Raw genomic sequence first — 17,170 nt, 5'->3', positions numbered from 1 at the left:
TACCGCCCGGCCCACTAAGATAAAGTTTATAATGAAGCAGAAAGCTAGCTTTCTGACTTTAAAAGGAGGATCTACCTAAAGGCTTCCATTGTGACCACGGAGGCTCAGGGAAATGGCAGCTTGGTTTCCAGTCACTTTTGGGTGAGGTAGGTAGCAGGGATGTAACAGCTAGACCATGTGACATCAGCACATGGACATTCTACTGTCTCCTGGAGAGCCCTGGCATTCCATGTGATGTCACCAGTGTTGTGGCAACACCAACTGTCATTGGGGCATTTGTGCAGTGTCTCGTGTTTCACCTACAGACATGCTGACTAGACTGAACAGGATTCTTGGGAGACAGGATGGCGAGCACAGGGAGATCAGAGGGAGGCAGAAGGAAGATGGCCTTCAGTCTCCATGTTATACATCAAGAAAGAAATGGTTCTGGAGAAAGCGCAGTGAGTCCTGGTTAAGGGGTGAGGAGCTCCTGAAGGAGGAAAGCTTCAGATGATCCTTCCAGGAGGGGTGCTTAGGAGGGGAGAGTTTCTGAGAAGCAATGGGCCTATCCTGGTCCTCTGAGTTCTTCAAGAGCAGACCCAGAATTGAGGAATTTGCATGGTTAGTTTGTAGAGAGCCAGGGATGGTCAAGTTTGAAGCTGCTCTGTTTAGGGCCCTCTGCTTTCACTCTGAGTGGGAAGGAAGGACAGAGGGACTAAAGAGGTTTCAGTTCCAGCCCTGAACTTCACCAGCACTGGATTTCTTTTGGTGTGTGTCACTAATAACAGGGAGAGTAAAGTCCCCTGGCCAGAGCTAGAGAGTCTCACATTTTAAATAACAACCACTGGCAGGGCAGGAGCCACCAAATATTGCTGCATGTCAGTGACCCCTAAGGTTTCTGAGTTCCTGCCCACTCACTAGCCAGTCCTCTTTCATCTACCTTGAGTACAGGACTGGGACATGACTCTTCCTGTAAGTATTTTTTCTTGGTGACTGAAAGCTCACCTGGGGATGCCCAGTCCTTAGGTAGTTTCAGTCATACCTTTCAATGGCTGATAACACCTCTGCTAACATGATGATGGTTGGAATGTATTCTGCTGGAGGTTTTGGCAAAAGTTGCATCATTTCCTATGTGACTCATCATTGTTCTGACAGGACCCACATAATCCTTCACCATTCCCATACATGGTAACTGCCCAGTGGATCTTCTCTAATGTGCTTGTACACTTCATGGAACTGATCTTCCTTCCCCATTGTCCTTAGCTAATTTCTTATCATCCTTAATTTCTCATCTTATTAGCTGGCGATCATCAGGATGAACAGCCATTCCTGGGTGGTGTGTGGAAAGTGAGTCTTGCTCTCCACACATGATGAACTATTGAATTAGAATGAAATAGATTCTAATGTGTCAGAGAGATCACGGGATTGGAAGGAGGAGGTGCTGAAGGCCTTCCCTTGTGTCTCAGGAAAGGCTCCTGGAAAGGGCAGCTTGGCTTTTGTGAATTATGTAAGAGCTTGTTATGAGATAGGTAATGACCATTGGCAGTGGCCCTAACAGTCCATTCTCTGGAAATTCTATTGTACCCTGGAGAGCCTGTGGCATTTCCTGTGAAAACACCAGTGTTGTGGAAATGCCAGCTGCCATTGAGGCATTCACTAAGTGCTTATAGAGTTCACCAATTGACATGTTGATATGACTGATCACACTGATTGGCAGAGAAAGCCCTAGTTTCCTAAGAAGGAGGTCAGGCTAGAACTCGACCTTCTAGTAATGGGGTCCGGTAGCTGTGATCATGAAGCAATGGGCCTATGCTACTTATCTGGGTTCCTAAAGAGCAGATCCAAGGTGGAGGATTCCTGATGGTTAGTTGGCAGAGGGCCAGGATTGGTCAAGGCTGCAGCTGCTGTGCAGGAAACTCCTTCAGTTGATTCTGAGTGGCAAAGACTGCAACAGGAGGCACAGAACCACTAATGCAGGATCAGAATAGGATCTTGTTGCACTTTATATCTGATGTAAATATGAAGGAGGGAAACTTTCCATCCATGTACCCAGGTCTGAAACATTCAGATCGTTTTAGTCGTGGACACAGGTTATCAGGGCTGGGAGGTGAAAAGCACCAGGGACTCCTGGACTTTTTTGCATCACATCAGGTATGAGATAACAATTTCAAAACAACATGGCGGGCCTTGCTTAAGTCTATCAGGGCCAGGGGGGCTTCAGTAAGGCCTGAGGCATATATCTAGCCATAGTGATTGGAGACAGACACATGGCTTATGAGGCCCAGCTTATGGAGAGCTGTTCTGAACTTTAAGGGCTTCACTGGGTTCCATGCCTTTCATCTTCCTCAGGCCTCCTCTTGGGACTCCACATGATCTTCTTGGTTTATGCCATTTATCTGTACAAATTCACATGTGTTTGTGTACCTACAGGGACTGCTAGGAAGGCATCATCCACACCCTTCTTCCTCACTGAGCAGGAGCAGCAGCTGAACCAGGTGGATAAACTGAAACTTCAGCTACAGATGATGACCAATGACAGGAATGAACTGCGTGAATACCTGGCCCATTACAACAATGAGTTGAACAACAGGTATTCATCATGCCCTGTTCTCTGGTGAATGTCTTGACACTACTGTGTCAATTTCAGCAGTCCTTAGGTCACTGGAAGCTGCACCTGCAGGGTGACCTGCACAAACAAATTTTCCTGAATGCATCTGAGAGGCAGAACTGAAGCCTGTAGGAGTGAGATGGGACACAGGCTCTTCTGCTTCCTCCTTATGAAAACCAGAGCTTGTGGCCTGAATCACAATCAACAGAGAGGGGCAGTAGGGTGTAAGATCACAACATGCATTTCAAGAGACCTTGACAGTGTTGGCTTGTAGGAGATGTTGGGTTCTCTGAGTTTAACCCGAGTCTCTGTATTTGACAAGATATTTTTGCTTGTTGCTTTGGGAGCAGCTTGAAGGGCCTGGTGGTTCTACTTGTTCCTTCTATGTGTGACTGAAAGGCCTGGTGTCCATCCCTGCTCCTCTCTGATCTTGTTCCTTATAATGTGAGACAATTCCACCTACCTACATTTCTTGACATCCTAACTGTGTGTGGAATTGTGCGCATGTGAATTGCCCTCTAAGGGGCCCAAACATCGCAAACATGGCAGTGGCAGGTTTTGCCCTTTTCATTTCCCTCTCCCTTGATAAACCATTAGATTACATTCCTAAATTTAGTTCCCAAAGTTCATTCCCTTTTGTGGACACTGACTCATTCTTGAAACTAAACACCAAAGTCCCAACAATCAAAATTCATTACCTGCCTACACTTGCCAACCTGTCCAATCAGATCTAAGCAACTCACCCTAGCTCAGACTCAAACTTTCTATTTCAAATCCCACTGTTGGAAAAAAGCCTGCTGTGTGTTGTCTGCCTTTGCCTGATCCAGAGTCAGGCTCCCAATGCCATGCTTACCCTGCGGGGGGAATGCATCTCTTTGGGCTGACGATTTGGTGTCTCAGTGTGTTCTGTACTGTCTCTGAGAGTCTCCCTTACAATGTGTGTGTGTGTGTGTGTGTGTGTCCCTTCAGATCGTGTGAGTTGGAGATTGATAGTAGGCCTGAGGATTTGCCTGTTTCAAAGATTTCAGGTGATATAAGTGCTAAGACCAGGGAGCTCCACTTTCAGCATTACTGTTCTCAGTCTTTGTGCTTACCCTGATGCCTCATTGGAATACCCTTAGGAGTTTTATAAAGCCATCCACATGGAGTGCCTACTCAAACCAATACTTACTATGAGTTCTGGATATCCTTGAAAGGACAAACCATTTCTATTCTAACAACAGTGGAAATGTCATCACATATTTCATGTAGGCCCATGCCTGTCGGCCTACATAGAGAGCTAGTCTACTCCTCCAGGCCTACTGAGGGAGCTCATGTAGGTCTGTCTCCCTTACTGTTGACACCCAGCCTTTTCTGGTCCAGGGGCAGGGTAGGAAGTCTATTGCACATCAGGAGTTCCCAGTACAAAGGATTCAGGGTGTGACATCCAGTGGGCTAAGGTAGTGCAAAATACATCCTTAATTCATGGGGTCCCTGAGGCCTGTGTTCACAGGGTTCTTTGCTCCTGGGGCTATGCCCTACCACAGGCTGAATTCTGATCATGAGATGCAGAACACAGAGCCTAAGATGGATATGGCAGATGTGAAGAAATTACCCAAGGAAATTAGTGAGGCCTTGTACAAGTGTACGGAGCTGAGTGAGAAGACCAATATCTCCCGGTGAGTGCCTGTCTGGGTGGACTCCAGAACTTGGTAAGGATGGCTTCTTGTTGTCTGAAGTTTCTCCAGTCCTGCCTGACCTGCTATCAGGAGGAATCTGTCCCACCTGCCTCCTGCAGCCAAATGACCCAAATAAACACACAGAGGAACACATTACTCTGTGTCAATGGCTTAAATTTCAGACTAGCTGGCTCTTTCATCTTAAATTAACCCAATTCTATTATTCTGTGTTTTCCCACATGGCAGCTGCATTGCCAGGCTGCTGGCATGTTTCTCCTTGGGTTGCAGCTGGCATTTCCTCCACCTCTGCCTTTCTTCTCTGTCTCTCCTGGATTTTCCTGACTGGCTCCTTCCTGCTGTGCCATAGGCCAAAGCAGCTTATTTATTAACCAATGTGTAGCTAGAGTTTTCCTGCCTTGCCCACAGTCAGGAAAAATCTTTGTCACCAGCTAGTCCCACAGCCGCTCAGACACAACCAAGAAAACACAGAGACTTATATTGCTTACAAACTGTATGGCCATGGCAGGCTTCTTGTTAACTGTTCTTATAGCTTAAATTAATCAATTTCCATAAATTTATACCTTGCCACATGGCTTGTGGCTTATTGGCATCTTCACGTACTGCTTGTCATGGTGGCGCCCTGCAGTGTCTCCTTTTGCCTTCCTGTTCTTTCTCTTCTCCTCTCTGTTAGTCCCGCCTATTCTTCCTGCCTAGCCACTGACCAATCAGTGTTTTATTTATTGACCAATCAGAGTAATTTGACATACAGACTATCCCACAGCACCAATGAGAGCAATACATATTCACAGCATACAGAAAGACATCCCACAGCATCTTCTTCCCTTCTCTACCTTTGAACCAAAGTGAGGGCTGAAGTTCTAGTCTGTTTACCTCTTAGCAAGCAGCCTGCCTTATAGCTCATGGATTTGTGCCTCCTAGACTGAGTTCTCCTAAGTGTGAAGAGTGGAAGAGTCCCTTCCAACTTTTCCTGGTCAGCTTCTGGAACCTCTAGACAGAAAATATACTTGGCACCATGGTTTCTGTGGCTCTGGCATGAGGTTACAGAGCTGGTCTCCATGGGACACACAGATGGAATGTATTCCAGATGGGTCTTCTGTCTCCCTCAGAGCATAGTTTCCCTCTACCTGCTCATGTTTTCCCAATACCATGAACAGTTAAGCACCAGGGTGTATGTGCAGGAGGTAGGAGATCCAGTCTTCAAAGGTATATGGATCTCTTTTGCTGTCAGGGTCTTCAGAAGTAGTGTAAATCTTTCTGGAATTTGGCTATTCTCTGGCTTTGGACTGCACCTGAGTGATGCTGCCATGGATAATGAGGGCTCCAGCCCAGGGCTGTTGGGGATGGGGACAGGGGACCTTGGAGGAATCATGATATTGGGAGGCAGGAATGGCAGATGGAGGTGGAGCTCATCATTTTTGGTGATATTTCAGCACCCTCTACAGTCAGCACCTGAGTGAACAGACTCAGCTGAAAGAAAAAGTGAGAATGTTGCTAGAAGACAAGAAAAAGCTGCAGGGTGAGCAGATTTTACTACAAGAGTCCTGTGAGGAGGCAAAGAGGCTCTGTGAGGAGGCCCATGGGAAGATGTATGACCTCTGGACAAGGCAGCTGCAGGTAGGTTGAAGCAGCAGGGCCAACCTGGCCACCAGTCTGACCATACACACACATATGCACACACCCATGTAACCATCTACTCACTTATCCAACAGACCCATCCCATCCAATAGTTCACTTCTGTGATCATTCACAAGTCTTTCTGGGAGTTAGCCTCTTAGAGCAAGCAAACCCTACTGCTCTGCTGGAAGCCACAGTTCATTGAGGGAGATGGGTCTATTATATACCACTCACCTGTTTGTAAGTATGGGAGGAGCCATGCTATGATGGAGCCACAGAGATCTGAGTGAGTCAGGTCAAGGGTCTGGGTCTCATTTGCTTGGCACGGGTCATGTGAGATCAGAGGCAGAAACACCATGGAAGGAGGAATGCCCCCTGAAAAAGCCACATGACTCTGGCTCATAGACATCTTTTTGGGTGTCGTGTGGCATTTTACCCTCTTGTTCCCAGACTGCCATGGTGTTCTCTTTACCTGGCCAAGCTCTTGGTTCACAATTCAAGAAACTAAATTAACAGTTTGTCACTACTATTTGCTGTGAGTGGCATTGGCCAGTTCTCCCATCTTGGATCTTACATTCAGAAGCTCACTAGAAGACCAGGGATGTGGCAAGGGCTTATGAGAGGCGGGGGTCAGGGTGGCACATTTGAGCCAACTGCATCAACATAGCCTGCAGAAACACAGCATGCTTCCCCAGGCATTTTTAGTCCAAAATTATGCAGAATTGTGGGACTCACCTATAACAGCTAGTGTGAGGAGAATTAATCCAACTGGTAATGTCATCCTCATTTTGTGTGATGTCCTCCTCAATGCGTTCTGATCACTGATGATTGAGGTTGTGTGTCTGTGTATGAGTGTGCCTGTCTGAGGGCGCATACATCTGTGAGTGTTTTGGAAGGTCTGATGATGACATCGAGTGTCCTCTGTTGCTTTCTCCCTTATTCCCTTCAGCCCGGGTCTCTCACTGAATCTCAAAATTTCTGTTCTGGCTAAGCTGGATAGCCACAGATCTTTGGATCTCCTGTCTCCTCACAGTAGAGCAACCTGTGTTTTTCTGTCTCATCTCGTTGCGAAATGGTTCTTTTGGTCAGAAAGAGAATGGATTAGTTGGTTTCTCTTAATTTTTAAACATTTTTATTACTTTGGAATTTATACATTTTTGTAATAACAAAAATCAAACAATGGAGCTACTTTAAAAATAAAAAGTAGACTTCTTTTCTTTCACAGCATAAAGGTAACTTCCCAGGAAAGCTCTGGTTTGTCTACTGGCTTCACAGCATGGAACCTGACATTTTGATGCTCACTCTATCATGTATGTGTCTGTGTCTTAGGACAGATTCCAACTGATAGTTGGATGGAGTGCTGCAATTTAGAAAAGTGCTGTGGATGACCTAAGTAGCCTTCTACTGACTGACCTGGGGCTGTTTTCATATAATGTGCACTGTAATCTGGTCAAAAGTTGTTGGGTAATGACAATGGGTGACTTTCATTCTCTGGTGCTGTCAATGTCTTCTGTGGAGGAGTTTAGGTAAGTTTAGTGAGGAGACTATGATGGGTCAACTTGTATCTATCGGAAGGCTTCATGCCTCACCCTTTTCTCCAGTACTTCGTTTTTTGTGGTCCAACTCAGTTGTGCAGAGGTTGTTACTTCTCTATACGATCAGTGAGTCTGGTGATAAGAACTTCCCTGGGAAGGGAAATTAGTTCAGGCCAGGACAGAAGAGCATGGCTGGGTCTAAGAGGCTTGTAGTCTGCAGGGAGGACCCACTACCTTCCCTGGATTAGAAAAGGTGCTGCAACATTCTAGTCTTCTTCCTTGCCTTTCTGGATTCAAGAAAGGTGTGTGTTTGTGTTGTTTTTAAGTGTGTGTTTGGGAAATGAGAATGTGTGTTTGAGCCTCTAAGTGTATGTTCACTCTCTCACGGAACAGTGGAACATCTTTAAGAATGATGGAGATGGATTTCAATGAGAAAGTACTGTGCCTAATCTGGTTAGTACCACTTTGCCTAAGTCAAAGGACAGATGGACCTGCTCATCACTTTTCATGTCCACACAGCTAACTACACATGCAAGGCCACAAAATTGATGCAAACTAAATGTTTTTCAGGTATTTGTAGAGGCAGAATCATTTTTCTGCAAAGAAATCCTCTGGAGAAAAACAAAGTAATGGAGTCCATGACAGTGAGAAAGAGGCTACTGAGAGGCAGCAAAGGCTGCCTGTCGGTTTGTGTCCCTCTCTGCTCTGGGTGAAAGGAGGCTGACCACTGATGACTTCCCTGCATCCTGTTTTGTTTTTCTCATCGCCTGCTACCATTTTCCTTTCACCTTTGCCTAACTTGGTTCAGCTAACCTGGTCCTAGGTGCTTGGCCTGGACTTTATTCTCAGAGAAATTCTGAACTGCAGAGGTGCTTGTGGCTGCATCCCAGCCCAGCAGAAGACCCACAGCTATGCTGAGGTGTGAGGAGAGGCTGTCTCAGGGCACTGCTTAGGCTCATCATACTCTCAAGTACCCACTCCATGTTGTGTCTGCAGCACTTAGAAACTGCTTTATTCCAAACTTCTTCATCCTGAGATAAAATCAGCCTGAAGAAGAATTGGGTGAAATGAGAATTCTCAGACATTGCTGGTAGTGTAAAATGGTGCAGCCCTGTGAGAAGCTATGTGCAATTACTCAGAAATTGGAACTGCAGTCTTCGGTTAGAGCATTGATTCCAGAATGGAAAGTGGTGTCCAGAGAGAATAGGGGACAACAGGGATTCAGCAGGACTCATCAGAACAGCCCAACTAGAAACTTCTCAGATGCCCATCATTGATGACTACAAACATACAATGTGGTCCATGGGATATTGTTAAGTTTGGAATAATATATGCAATTATTTGGCCGTGAGTTAGTCAACATTCTGTTACTCAAAGAAATCTCTGACACAATCATCTTATTTGAAGGAAAGGTTAATATAGACTACTGATTGTAGTGATTTTCTAGTTTTCTGAGCTCATTCCTTTGGGCCTAAATTGAGGCAACCTGTGGTACAGAGAGCTTCTTCAGGAGGAAGCTGCCCTCCTTGGAGGCAGTGGGAAGCACTGAGTGAGAGCAAGGGGCTGGTCCACTGCCATCCAGGGGTCCTGTGCTGGGGAACTAAGCCTTCAATGCACAGACTGGGGAACTTGCTAGGAGAGCTTAGATTACAGATCAAGGAACCCTGGTGTTCACCTGTGTGTGTACAGGATTTCAAGGCAAGCACCACATTGACTTATCTGACCACTGAGTTCTTCTTCCAGATCAACAGGCATGCATGTGTTATACAGGCAGGCTGAACACCTGCACATATGAACTAAAAATAAACTGAAAAATGATCAAAACCGAGTAAAAGTACACAATATTCTCTACATCCCTGTGCTCAAAGCATCCTGTGTTTCCTGACTCTAGGCTGGAATATGGGTAGAGAGGATGTAGGTTAATGAAAGGTAACTTTCTTCTTCCTGGTATCTCAGGCGATATCTTCTTACTCTTATTAGTGCCATCTGGGAAACTAAGCATGGATGGAATTTAGTGTGCTTGTATGTGTGCATCCATATACATGTGTGTGCTGGAGATAGATAGATAGATAGATAGATAGATAGATAGATAGATAGATAGATAGATAGATAGATAGATAGAATGTGAGTGTGTGTATGTGTGCATGTTTATGTACATGGTGAGGATGCCCTCCCCTAAAAAACAATCTTCTAATGAACAGGAACATCAAAGACTTGAGGAAAATCTTCAGTCCCTGATGAAGCAGAAGGAGCTGTTCACCCGGCAAAGGGACTTGGCAATAAAGCTGCAGCATCACTTCACTGTGTCCCAGATGAGGTAGGAGCCCAGGCTTCCAGAAGCAGGTGGATCCAAGTGAGTCCAATGTACCTGGATCTCCGTCCTCTTTGAGTTTTGTCAATTAGCAAAGCTGCCAGACACAGGCAGGGAAAGAACCCCTCAGACTGTCATTGCTGGCTCAGTCAACAAGAATTATGACCAGGAAACAATATGCTCTCTCCGTGGTCTCATGGGGACTGTGTCCCCTTCTTCCCTTCTGAGACCTCTAGTATGCTCTGAGTATCTTATCTCTTAGATTATATCTCCCCACAAAAATTCCCATGGCCGCCAGAAACCTGGAAAGGAGGATCATTGATCATGAAGGAAAGTGTGTCCTCCTGCATCTTTTCCATCAGGAACATCACATTTAGAGAGGAGTGTCCACCCTTTGCAGATTTGCATACAGCACACCCCTGCTGACTGCAGGCTCTCTGCAGTGTTTATCAGTTTCCCATGGGAAGATTTACTCTTGGTCATAAACAGAGTAGGAGCTGACAAGTTAACCCCATGCAGGGTTCTGAGCTGTAGGAATAACTAAAGCATTTTCTGCACTGCTGTGTAGGTTCCATTAGAGGGCAGACAGAGAGTTTTCCAGGAAGTTCACATTCACCTTCATCTTTCCTGAACTGTGCCTCAGACCTTGACATACTGATATTTCTCCAAAATGATGTTTTTGGACTGTTGGAGAAATACGCTGTTTTTTTTTCTAATACAGCAAAGTGTGTATTTTCCAGATCAATTTCTAGCAGTTTTTAAAAGCTGAGAAAAAAAATCCTGTCCAGTAGCTCTCTGTCCCTTTTCCCTTGGGGAAGCAGGGAATGAACTCAGCTGAAAGGTAATGCTTGATTGTCTAGCTGAGTAGAGTTGGTGGGGGCTCACAGCTGACATGGCAGGTCCCCACCAGGCTTGTGCCCCAGCTGCCTTCCTCCCCTAGGTTTGAAAACCTCCAGCAGGAACTAGAGCAGACCACAGCGCAGGAAGAGAGCCTCCTGCAGAAGGAGCTGCTGGTGCAGAAACACTATGTTCCAGGCAAGTAAGACACCATTGAGTCCCATCCCCAGCAGCCAGTGTATTCATGGGGTGTGTTTCCTTCCTTAACTTTTGTTTACTAGGGATGAATAAGCCCTGATTGTTCTTGACAGTGGCAAGCAAAACTGTTTCTGAATCCTATTTTCTTTACCGATTTTCCATGACAGCACCTCTTCAGAAAACTGAGAAGGCTGGAAGAAGCCAGAGACACCTTGAAGGCATGACATTCTACACTCCAGGTTCACGGCCTCCTCAGAAAATGCCACCTCTTTTCAGCTGTGAACTCACTAGTGAGGCACATATCAACCTACCATCAGGCAGTCCAGCCACAATCTGATCCACATCATTGGTTCAGTATTCCCAGAGAAAAGATTGTATCAGAAATAGTCTGAGATTCAGAGGACACAACACAAATTACTAAGAACCCTGACAACCATCAGCTCGTGGCCCCAGTGAGGGGCAAAACAACATGGAAGAAGACATGTGGGTGAGCAAGATTTCTTCTGTGAGCTTCCTATCAAGGGCTTTGACAAGCTGATTTCGTATGTGATGGAAATCTGAAAAGGAAGACTGTGGTAACATCACACTGCCATCCAGACAGACCACACCCAAAGTGTAAGATTCTCTCTACTGCAGTGGTGAAGCTGATGCCATGTCATATGCTAGTGTTGCTGAAGATTCACTGCAGAGAGTAAGCTAGGTCCTCACCTCATTTGCTCTTCCATAATGAAATTCCAAAGGATCCTGAAATTTGCTTAATTTTTTTTGTTTATATGTTGGGATGTTTATGGTTTAGATTTTGGTTTTCTTCATTTTAGTTTAAGGTTTTGTTAGTTTTTGTTATTGGGTTCTAATAGTTTGCTAAGGCTATACATTGTATATAATGACTGCTGTTTTGAAAGACCCCATTGAGTAAAATGAATGTATTTTTATGAATAAAATCCAATTTCAGCTTCACTCTGAGACTCTTCTTTAGTCAGGTGAGGTTTCAAACTGCTGTAAACCCTGAACTCACAGGCCTAGATGTATCTCAGCCAGTTCCAGGAATCTTGGGCTGCACAAGGATTTTTCAGCCAAAGGTCTCAGGGCTATACAGGGGGATGGCACCTTGTATACAGATGGAATAGCCTACTCCATGGATACCCACTACATAATAGAAAAACTAGACATATTGTGTCCTTGACATCATATACTTAGCTGCCAGTAAAGTGTGGTACACTGTACACACATGTTCACGAAATCATCATGTAGACCAAATTAAAGGGAAAAACAAGTATTTGCTCCAGGCCTCTCTGGAAATAAGAATATTCATTAAAATTGTATAAAAGAAATCAGAAAATGAAAAGCAATCTGCCTCTAGTTTTCCTGAAATATAACATGAATGATAACTGAGAAGAAGAGATAATATCCTGCAAGACATGTTGGGATATTTTGTGGTGCTTTTCTTTATACTTAAGGGTGTTTGGCCACCATGTAATGCAATTCCCACAGAGACCAGGTGAGGGCAGATTCCACCTGGAATTTAGGTTAAAGAGGTTTGTTAGCTGTCCTGTTGGTCTTCTGAGACAGCAATGAGTGCTCTTCATGGATGAGCCATCTCTCCAGTCCCTGCAACTGACCTTTCCTCCCAGCCATGTGTGCTGTCCTAGGTGGACTGGATCACTCCCAACCAAAAGCTTCTTGAAACTTGTTGGGACAGGCATGATAACTGTCTTAGGCTGCCACACATCCATGCAGGGCTCTCATAGGTTCAAGATCCTGCTCCAGTATCACTCACTGTGAGACTGGCACAGATTTGCTAGATTTCTTCTTGATTGACAACACGTATTAAGACTGTCTGATGAAATGCAGAATTGAAAAGCCTATCCTGGGGTGGAGGTGGGACGAGGAATCCCTCTTGATGGTCCAGATAAGAAATGTTGGGAGGAACCTCATTGACTATGTGGAGTGGATGGAGCCTGCATCAGGGGCCACATGTCTCTGGTGCAGAGTGATTCGGTACACACTGAAAAGGAGAGAGGTGGTTGATGCTGCTCTTTTACCACAGCAGATCTCAGATTATATTGAGAAAGTTCTTCCAGATGACTGATTGACACTTGTGAAGCTCCTCTGGAATAGATCTGACTCCTGAGACTGAGAGTGAAGAAGAGAGTTCATGTTTAAAGGATGTTATCCCGTGAATCTCCAGACTGGACCTGTCACATCAAGGGTAAAAAGAACATTGTGTCCTCTGGCCTTCATTTGGTTGGGCTCTGCCAGGTCTTGGCCCACAGAAGCTAAGTCATCTGGTTTTTCATTCCTCACTTAAGCTAGAATCTCTCCACCTCATATAATGACTTGTTTAATTAGATTAATGTGTCTTCCATTTGAGAAATTTCAGATTTGTGTTATTTTACTTTCTTGCCCAGAAGCTATAGAAGCCTAGTAGGCCAGCATCAAAGCATCATCTAAAATGCAGGTTAAAGGAATATGACCATGTGGAATTTATAAGTGAGATAAGGCTGTGTCAGGCCCAAACTACTCTAAAAGTTCTATACCTGTCTGGTGCATTGGTCAGGGTTTTATAGGGTAATAGAATGAAGTTCTATAGACACAAAAGGCTATATTTTAGAGTGACTTAGATGCTGTGGTCCAGCTAATTGAACATTGGCTGGCTATAATGGCAAAGTCCTTGAATCCAGGAGTTGCTCAGTCCACTATGCTTGATGTCTCAGCCCATCAGCAGTATAGTATGCAATCCCAAGGAAGTTGGCTCCAATACCAGTGAAGGCATGGACTTGCTAGCAAGGTGAGAGCAAGCAGGTAAAGAGCAAAACTCCCTTCCTCCATTTCGTTATATGGGCTTCCAGCACAAGGCCTGGCTGAGATTACAGGCGGAATTTTGGGGCTCAAAACATCTGAGTTATAGGTGTTTCTTTCCTCGTCAATATCCAGATTAAAAGCGTATCTCCCTAATGCAAAGATCAGGACTACATGTGGATCTTCTCTCTTCAAATTAAGCAAAAGTAGCTCACAGGTGTGCCCCTCCATTTTGGGGTTTTAGTTAATTCCAGATGTAATAAATGTGACAAACAAAAATAGATATCACATCTGCACCCTTGTCAACTTGACACACAATTATATCTTTTTATGTCATGATTAATTTCCAAATGTAATACAATAACCATGTCTTAATATTGCCTAAATATGATATAATTATTGCAAGTACAACACAAAGACATTATGTATTATACCAGCTCAAAATTATGTCTAACATGATTTAATTATCCCTTGTAGTAGGAGTTTTCCTGTGTCCACCCAGCTCCTGCAGCTCCTCATACCCAAGTAAACACACAGAGACTTAAAAACTGTATGGCTGTGGCAGGCTTCTTATTATCTAGTTCTTATATCTTAAATCAACCCATTTTTATTAATCTATAAGTTGTCACGTGGCTTGTGCCTTACAGGTACTTTACATCTTACTTCTCATGGTGGCGGTGGCTTCTCCTGACTCAGCCTTCCACTCCCAGCATTCTCCTCTCTGCTTATCCTGCCTATACTATACTTCCTGCTTGGCTACTGTCCAATCAGCATTTTATTTATCAATTACTCAGAGCAACACATTCACAGGATACAGAAATACAACCCCAGCAATCCCTTACAACTGTAAACACATTATAAAGTTAGAATAAGTGGCAATGTCCCTGGAGAGACATTCTTTTAGTATCTCAAATTTAAATATGGTAACCATCAATATTCTCCCTCTTTTGGAATATATTTGGTTTTATTTATGTGTTTATTTTTGTTTTTACACCCTAACCAAAAATTCCCCTCTGTCCTCTCCTCTCAGTCCCTCCCCTACCCTCCAATCTTCCTGCTCCACATCCATTCCTCCTTCTTTTTTTCTCTCCAGAAATGGGCAGGCCTCCTGTGCATATCTGCCTGCCATGTTATATCAAGTTGTGGTGAGACTAGGCATGACTTCTTACATTAAGGCTGGACAAAGCAATTCAGTAGGAGGAATGGGTCCCAAAAAGCAGGCATTAGAGACAAGCCCTGTTCCCACCGTTAGGAGTTTACAAGAAGAACAAGTTATACAACTGTAAAATATATGGAGAGGGCCTAGGACAGTCCCATGCATGCTCCCTGGTTGGTGGTTCATTCTGTGAATCACTATGAGCTTAGGTTAGTTAGTTCTGTGGGATGCTTGTGGGGCTCCTGACCCCACTAGCTCCTAGAAATATTTAATTGTTTATTCACTATTTTTTGTACATTGGTGTTTTCCCTTTATGTATACCTGTGTGAGAGTGTCAACTCCTCTGGTCCTGGAGTTACACATAGTTGTGAGCTGCATGAGATTTTTTTGTTATTTTAAATATTAATTATATCATATAAGTGTATAGAAATCTTCTGATTGGTATTTAAAATAATAACATCTAAATATCTATTTTGTGATGAAAAAATAAATACATCTATACCATAGAGAGAGAATGAACATAGAATACACGCCATGCTATTCTGTCATTTTGTTCATATGGAGGTCAATGAACAAATTAGGAGGAGTCACCCAGCTACCCATCTCATTGGCCCTTCCTGGTACTTTTCATGATCAACTCGTGGCTTTCTGCCTTAGAGGGTTTTCTTGTGGTTCTGAAAGTTAGAGAATATTTTAATATTAAATGGCATTGTGAAAAATTTTTGCAGAATTTTGTTTCAAATGAATGATACTGTTAATAAACACAACAGGCACTCAGAGTTGATGGCAGGAAAGAGCTGACACATCAAGCCAGCCACTCAGAAATTTCTGCTGCCTCCTTTGCTGGTGTCTGGGAGTTGGGATTTCAGTTTATCTTTATATTTATATACACATGTACATGCAGTTAGATATGGTTGTACATGTTAAGTATATCATATAGATACTTACAAAAATATGCACATAACTATACTCATAGTTCTGGATACAACATGAATACCATACACATGCACACCAATGACACAAAGGTTGTTTGTTTATATTTAATTTCTTGTTATGCCATTTTATTGTACATCTAATTGAATTTCAAAGTATAATTCTGAGTGTGTGTGTGTGTGTGTTTGTCTGTGTGTGCATACAAAGTTGTAGACACATGTTCTTAAATGTATGAATGTGGGCACATATTTGTGTGTATTGTATGGAAACAAGCATGTGTGTATTGTGGCACAACACTGATGGTGCCCTCATCCTTTACAATGAGGTAGTAGCACTATTACTGTGGGGTGGGGCATGCTTGATCATGCTTTATTCTGTGCATGGAACTTGCATGCTTCTAGAGCACTGATGTTGTCTACCATGTTACTAACAATGTATCGATGTTTCAGGATCTTTCTTAGATGGATATTTACAATCTATGTCACATGTTAAGTCCCTCAGATACCATTTGACACCAAGCACAGATAAGTTTTCAGTCTCTCCTTCCTATTCCACTGCACATTTTATAGGAAATCACCCCCATCAATTAAGTCTAACTATGCTTACTGGCTATCCAGAACTTGTTGAAGAGCAGGAAATTGTGGGTTCCCAGGATCCAGTGATGCTGACAGGAAGACTTCCAGGTAGGCTGTTCCTACTGCAACTGTTGCCACAGGCATCCAGGCTGAGACAGCAAAGGGGCATCCCTGCTGGGCAACTGTATAACTTCTCTTTCAGATTCTGCTGCTGCAAAGAGGAAAAGGATTTCAAGCTCTGTGATTAGATAGCTGGTTTAATTGAGGCCACCCTTCCCTAAATCCTGTTTGGTTCTGAGGTTAGCACAATGCTTACACTTAATCTAGAAATCACAGGAAGAATCTCCCCATAGTTTTTATTTTATAACTGAGATTTGATATGTTGAGGACCAGTAGAAAAAGATGTTAATTCAGTTTTGTTCTATTTCTTTTTGCATGCCAAAATTCTTAAGTGTAGGTTTCCATCCACAATAAGATAGAGGAATGGAACACTGTGGTACCTTGACTAACTCCTCGGATCTCTAAGATGCCTCCTTCCCACTGTCCTTCAAATGTCATTTTAGGGCAGGAAAAAAGCATCCATGGAAAAGAAGAATGAAAAGGAAACCCAACAATGAGGACCTGAATTAGAATGATTGCTGGAAATCTGATACCAGCCTTGAGGGATAAACTTTCAGGGAAGGAGAAAGGTATGAAGGCAAAGGACAGTGGGAGATTGGGAAGGAGTATTCTCAGAGTGGGATATGTCCATTGTTTTCTACACTAATCTCCACTTGTGTTTGTTAGAAAAGGTGACAACAGCTGAGGCAGAGTCAGCACCTGTCCCAGGACTCCACTTTCCAAATGGGACAGGATAAACTGCTGTTACACTGCTATCCAGTGAGTGACAGCCTCAGAAGTCATCAACTACGATGATGAGAGGAGGTAGGGGAAGCTTCATGGCTTT

General features: G+C 43.8%; 1 protein-coding gene across 1 annotated transcript; it reads left to right on the top strand.

Annotated features, from left to right (window-relative positions):
* Window positions 1–254: 254 nt before the first annotated feature.
* Window positions 255–16,141, top strand: LOC121826314 (disks large homolog 5-like). Its single transcript, XM_076560677.1, has 7 exons — window positions 255–440; window positions 2,410–2,569; window positions 4,114–4,245; window positions 5,697–5,880; window positions 9,617–9,732; window positions 10,667–10,761; window positions 10,929–16,141. The coding sequence occupies exons 1-7, from the start codon at window positions 308–310 to the stop codon at window positions 11,096–11,098; spliced, it is 990 nt and encodes a 329-aa protein (XP_076416792.1). The 5' UTR covers window positions 255–307; the 3' UTR covers window positions 11,099–16,141.
* The last annotated feature ends 1,029 nt before the right edge of the window (window positions 16,142–17,170 follow it).

This window comes from Peromyscus maniculatus, chromosome 23 (assembly GCF_049852395.1).
Source record: "Peromyscus maniculatus bairdii isolate BWxNUB_F1_BW_parent chromosome 23, HU_Pman_BW_mat_3.1, whole genome shotgun sequence".
In the NCBI taxonomy this organism is placed as follows: Eukaryota; Metazoa; Chordata; class Mammalia; order Rodentia; family Cricetidae; genus Peromyscus; species Peromyscus maniculatus.
The sequence above is the reverse complement of the archived record's forward strand: the minus strand, read 5'-3'. Positions and strand labels throughout refer to the sequence as shown.